This window comes from Rhinopithecus bieti, unplaced genomic scaffold (assembly GCF_001698545.2).
Source record: "Rhinopithecus bieti isolate Rb0 unplaced genomic scaffold, ASM169854v2 scaffold_1918, whole genome shotgun sequence".
Taxonomy (NCBI): Eukaryota; Metazoa; Chordata; class Mammalia; order Primates; family Cercopithecidae; genus Rhinopithecus; species Rhinopithecus bieti.
The window spans coordinates 2,380,805-2,386,804 of NW_016803680.1; the positions used below are offsets into that span (position 1 = coordinate 2,380,805).

The 6,000-nt window shown below is 46.2% G+C and overlaps 1 protein-coding gene and 1 pseudogene across 2 annotated transcripts in view; one reads left to right on the forward strand and one right to left on the reverse strand.

Moving 5' to 3' along the window:
- EEF2K (eukaryotic elongation factor 2 kinase) overlaps positions 1-6,000 on the forward strand; it is an 82,349-nt gene that overhangs the window by 18,429 nt on the left and 57,920 nt on the right. Inside the window, exon 2 of the mRNA XM_017850340.1 lies at positions 5,053-5,374. Coding sequence (XP_017705829.1) covers positions 5,129-5,374 — 246 coding nt within the window. The 5' untranslated portion in view covers positions 5,053-5,128. The remainder of the gene's footprint in view (positions 1-5,052; positions 5,375-6,000) is intronic.
- LOC108514261 (60S ribosomal protein L17 pseudogene) lies at positions 689-1,330 on the reverse strand (annotated as a pseudogene). The gene has a single exon (XR_001881178.1). The product of XR_001881178.1 is annotated as a 60S ribosomal protein L17 pseudogene (transcript).

Below are 6,000 nucleotides of genomic sequence, written 5' to 3' on the forward strand. Positions count from 1 at the left end.
CCTACCTCCATCCTCAGGCAACCATTAATATACTTTCTGTTGCTGTAGCTTTGCCTTCTCTGGAAGTTTCATATACAGAGAATTAGTCAATGTGTATAGTCTTTTGTGACTGCCTTTCACCTCCCCTAGTGATTGTAAATTTCATCCATATTGGGGTGTATCTCAGCACCTAGGAGTGGAATTGCTGTCATATGGTAACTCAGTATTTAACTTTTTGAGGTTTTTTTTTTTTTTTTTTTTTTTTTTATTTTGTTTTAGACAAGATCTCACTCTGTCGCCCAGGCTGGAGTGCAGTGGCACAATCTCAGCTCACTGCAACCTCTGCCTCCCAGGCTCAGGCAATTCTCTCACCTCAGCTTCCCAAGTACTTGGGATCATAGGCATGCATGCACCACCATGCCCGGCTACTTTTTATATTTTTAGTAGAGACGGGGTTTCGCCATGTTGGCCAGGCTGGTGCCAGAGTGTTTTCTAAGGCAGTTGGCACCATTTTACATTCCACCAGCAGTGCAGAAGAGTTTCAATTTTTCCACATCCTTGCCAGCCCTTGTTATTTTCCATTTTTTAACTTGTATCTGTCTTAGTGGGTGTGACATTCATTTGTATTTCCCTAATGGCCATTGATGTTGAGTATTTTTCCATGTGCTTATTGGCCACGTGTATATCTTTTTGAGAGAAATGTCTTGTCTTTTTTTTTTTTCCTTTAAATTACATTTATTTTAATGCTGAATTTACTCCCATGCCATAAGTTTTTGTTTCTTCAGTTTCTTCTGGGATATCTTTTTCTTCTGGGCAACCTCCTCTTCTGGTTTAGGAACAATCTGTTCCTTTTCAGTAAGGATCATCTCAGTATGGCAGGGAGAGCTCATGTATGGGTTAATCCGACCATGAGCTCTGTAGGTCCGTCGGCGCATTTTAGGTGCTTTGTTCACTTGGATATGCTCGATGACCAGAGAATCTACATCTAAACCCTTAAGTTCAGCATTACTCTCTGCGTTTTTAAGCATGTGCAGCAAAAATTCAGCACTCTTTTTGGGCCACCGACCTTGTGTCCAGCCCCACTGCTTGGCCTGGGCACACCTGCCAACTCCACCATTGTAACGTTGGAATGGTACGCACTGTTTCTGTAAAGTGACATCTTTCAGATACTTCGTGGCTTTTCGAATATGCATACCCTTGATGGCCTGGGCAGTTTCACGAGTGTTCTTAAAGTGAACACGAAGATTGGAACCTCTTGATTTGCATGATTTCGTGGGGTTCTCCGGGTCAAGTGAATAGCGAACCATTTTCACAGATTACCTCAGGCCACTTAGGGAAAGAGGAAGAGAGCGAGAAATGTCTTTTCAAACCCTTTGCCCAATTTTATTTGATTTGTCTTTTATTGTTGAATTGTGAGAGTTCTTAATATAGTCCTTTATCAGATATATAATTTGCAAAATTTGTGAGTTGTCTCTTTCTCTCTCTCTCTCTTTTTTTTTTTTTAAGAAGGAGTCTCCGTCTGTCGCCCAGGCTGGAGTGCTGTGGTGTGATCTCAGCTCACTGCAACCTCTGCCTCCCGGGTTCAAGCAATTCTCCTGCCTCAGTCTCCCAAGTAGCTGGGACTACAGGCACATGCCACCATGCCTGGCTAATTTTTGTATTTTTAGTAGAGACGGGGTTTCACCATGTTGGCCAGGTGGTCTTGAACTCCTGACCTTAGGTGATCTACCCAGCTCAGCCTCCCAAAGTGCTGGGATTACAGGCATGAGCCACTATGCCCCGTCTCTCTTTACTCTCTTGATGGTATCCTTTGAAGCAAAAAAGTTTTTGATTTTGGTGATGTTCAATTTATTTATTTATTTATGAGATAGAGTCTCACTTCACCACCCAGGCTGGAGTGCAGTGGTGCAATCTCAGCTCACTGCAACCTCTACCTCCCAGGTTCATGCAATTCTCATGCCTCGGCCTCCCAGGTAACTAGGATTACAGGCGGGTGCTACCACACCTGGCTAATTTTTTGTATTTTTGGTAGAGTCAGGGTTTCGCCACTTTGGCCAGGCTGGTCTCGAACCCCTGACCTCATGTGATCCACCTGCTTCAGCCTTCCAAAGTACTGGGATTACAAGCGTGAGCTACCACCTCCAGCCCAGGTGATGTCCAATTTATCTATTATTTTGTTGCTGTTGCTTTTGGCATCTTATCCAAGAAGGCTTTGCCTAACTCAAGGTCATGAAGAATTTATTCTATATTTTCTTCTAATAGAATTTTAGCTCCTAATTTAGGCTTTTGATCCATTTTGAGTTAATTTTTGGGTATGGCATAAGGAAGGGGATAAACTTCATTTTTTGCACGTGGATATTCATTTATCCCAACACCATTTGTTGAAAAGATTCTTCTGGCCAGGCGCGGTGGCTCACACCTGTAATCCCAGCACTTTGGGAGGCCAAGGTGGGTGGATCACAAGGTCAGGAGTTCGAGACCATCCTGGCTAACAAGGTGAAATCCCATCCCTACTAAAAATACAAAAATTAGCTGGGCGTGGTGGTGGGCACCTGTAGTCCCAGGTACTCGGGAGGCTGAGGCAGGAGAATGGTGTAAACCCGGGAGGCAGAGCTTGCAATGAGTCAAGATTGCGCCACTGCACTCCAGCCTGGGCAACAGAGCAAGACTCTGTCTCAAAAAAAAAAAAAAAAAAAGGATTCTTCCTTCCCTGTTGAATCATCTTGTCACGCTTGTTGAAAATCAAGTGGCTGTAAAACTAAGGGTGAATTATCTTGGCACCCTTGTTGAAAATCAGGTGGCTGTAAATGTGACAGTTCTATCCTGCAATCTTCCTGAACTCTTTCTTGATTATTTTTGCATGTCTGTGGGTATGGGACCTTCCCCTTTCTAACAGTCACAGAGTATTTCATGGTGTAGAGAGAAATACTGTAATCTGTGTAATGAGCTTCTATTGGACATTTGGGGCTGTTGGGTTTTGTTTTGTTGTGTTGCTGTTACTGATTGTGCTACAGAAAATGCTTTTAGGCCAGGTATGGTGACTCACGCCTGTAATTCCAGCACTTTGGGAGGCTGAGGCAGGCAGATCACCTGAGGTCAGGAGTTCGAGAGTAGCCTGACCAACATGGTGAAACCCTGTCTCTACTAAAAATACAAAAATTAGCCGGGCATGGTGGTGGATGCCTGTAATCCCAGCTGCTCGGAAGACTGAGGCAGGAGAATTGCTTGAACCCAGGAGGTGGAAGTTTCAGTGAGCCGAGATCATGCCACTGTACTCCAGCCTGGGTGACAGAGTGAGACTCCATCTCAAAAACAAACAGAAAAACAAACAAACATTAAAAAACAAAACAAAACAAAAAAAACACTTTTAGGGGTACTCCTTCATTCTGGGAAAGTGCGTTGAGTGCCTTCTCTGTGCCACACACTTTGGGAGGTATTGGGCATACAGGCAATAACAAAGTAAATGGGGTGATTTCACTTTGAGAAAAGCACAGTGAAGAAATGAAACACGCCTGTAATCCCAGCATTCTGGGAGGCCAAGGCAGGAGGATCACTTGAGCCCAGGAGATTGAGATGAGTCTGGGCAACGTAGGGAGACCCTGTCTCTACAAAAAAACAAACAAAATTGGCCAGGCTTGGTGGTATACACCTGTGATCCCAGCTACTTGGGAGGTTGAGCAGGAGGATCACTTGGGCCTGTGAGGTCAAGCAGTCACCTAGGTGAGCTAGGATTGCACCACTGCACTCCTGCCTGGACGACAGAGCTGTCTCAAAAACAGAAAAAAGTCTGGACGTGGTGGCTCACGCCTGTAATGCCAGCACTTTGGGAGGCCCAGGCAGGCGGATCACCTGGGGTCAGAAGTTCGAGACCAGCTTAGCCAACATGGTGAAAGCCCTCTCTACTAAAAATGCAAACATTAACTAGTTGTGGTGGTGGGCACCTGGAATCCCAGCTACACGGGAGGCTGAGGCAGCAGAATCGCTTGAACCTGGGAGGTGGAGGTTGCAGTGAGCCAAGATCGCACCATTGCACTCCAGCCTGGGTGACGAGTGAAACTCTGTCTCAGAGAAAAAAAAAAAAAAGAAGAAGAAATGGAACAGGGAAGGCTGAGCGCGGTGGCTCAAGCCTGTAATCCCAGCACTTTGGGAGGCTGAGACAGGCGGATCACGAGGTCAGGAGATCGAGACCATCCTGGCTAACACGGTGAAACCCCGTCTCTACTAAAAAATACAAAAAACTAGCCGGGCGAGGTGGCGGGCGCCTGTAGTCCCAGCTACTCGGGAGGCTGAGGCAGGAGAATGGCGTAAACCCGGGAGGCGGAGCTTGCAGTGAGCTGAGATCCGACCACTGCACTCCAGCCTGGGCGACAGAGTGAGACTCCGTCTTAAAAAAAAAAAAAAGAAATGGAACAGGGTGATATGCAAGGGAGTGATTGGATATGCATGTTGGGTTAAGGGTTCTTTGATTGGGGGATTCACAGAATATTTCACTGAAGAGGCATCCTGTGAGCTGTGAGCTCAATGATGAGAAAGAGCCCACTGTTAGGAAGGTTGTTCCAGGCGCAAGGAACAGCAAGTACAAAGGCCCGGAGGTCGGAATGAACTTAATGTGCTCACAGAACAGAAAGAAACCCAGTGTGCCTGGAGAGCAGCCAGGGCCAGAGGAGAAGCGGGCAGCACGCTAGATGAACACAGCTCTTGCAGCCTTACCAAGGCATTTGGATTTTATTATGAATGTGAAAGGAAGCTGCTGGGGGTGGGCGTTAAGCAGAGGAGTGCCTCGATCTAATTGATGTGCTAAAAAGAGCACTCTGCTTAAGAAGCAGTTCCTTTCCCAACCTGGTTCCAACATTTGCAAACACTGAATTCTTAAAAGTGGAATGACTGGGTCAGCGAGTTTAGACATTTAAAATGTTCCTGGGTGCTGCCAACTGCCTCCCCCCAAAAATAGCTCTAGGTTTTACCCTAAGGGTGCCAGCACCTGCGACAGCCTGCAGCATTTGGGGTGAGGGTCGGGCGAACTCGCACCCCTGGGCCCCAGCACCCACTCTCTGGCCCTTGCTTTCCATGTAGGACCTTCACCTCTGCATTTGCCCAGTAACTCTGGCTGTGCCGGATACTGCTTGGGTAAAACGAGTATCCCAGGAACATGGCAGACGAAGATCTCATCTTCCGCCTGGAAGGCGTTGATGGCGGTCAGTCCCCCCGAGCTGGCCATGATGGTGATTCTGATGGGGACAGCGACAATGAGGAAGGTTACTTCATCTGCCCCATCACCGATGAGCCAAGGTCGAACCAGAATGTCAATTCCAAGGTTAATAAGTACTACAGCAACCTAACAAAAAGTGAGCGGTATGGATCCAGCGGGTCCCCAGCAAACTCTTTCCACTTCAAGGTGAGTGAGCCACCTACGTCACTTTCCCCACCCGGCTTAGCTGCTGTGTAAGGGATGGAGGGTTGGGGGCGCTGGTTGGGGTCTTCTTCGTATTTCCAAACCCTGGCCAGTGCTCTAAACTCTGATCTGAGGATATACTTGTTAAGCAGGGAGGGTATTGTTGATTTAAAATAAATGTCATTACCTTGGAGCTGGGTGTTTTTCAAATAGTAGCCCAGGACACACTACGGAGTTGTGAAAACCTTTTGCTGAGTTTTGTCCAATGTTTTGTTTTATTTATTTATTTTAGTTTTCTTTAGAGACAGAGTTTTGCTCTGTCACCCAGGCTGGAGTGCAGAGGTGCTGGGTTTGTTTTTGTTTTTTAAAGAAATGGAACAGAACAGAATAAAATAGCAACTACTGGGGAACATTGCAAACTGTAAAGATCTTACTTCTTTTTAAAAACTTTTATTTGTTTATGGCAATAGAAAATTCCCAAACTAAGGACCTTATTTCTCTTTCTTTCTTTTCCTTCCTTCCTTCCTTCCTCCCTTCCCTCCTTCCTTCCTCTTTCTTCCTTTCTTCCTCTTTCCTTCTTTCCTCTTCCCCTTCCTTCCTTCCTTCCTTCCTTCCTTCCTTCCTTCCTT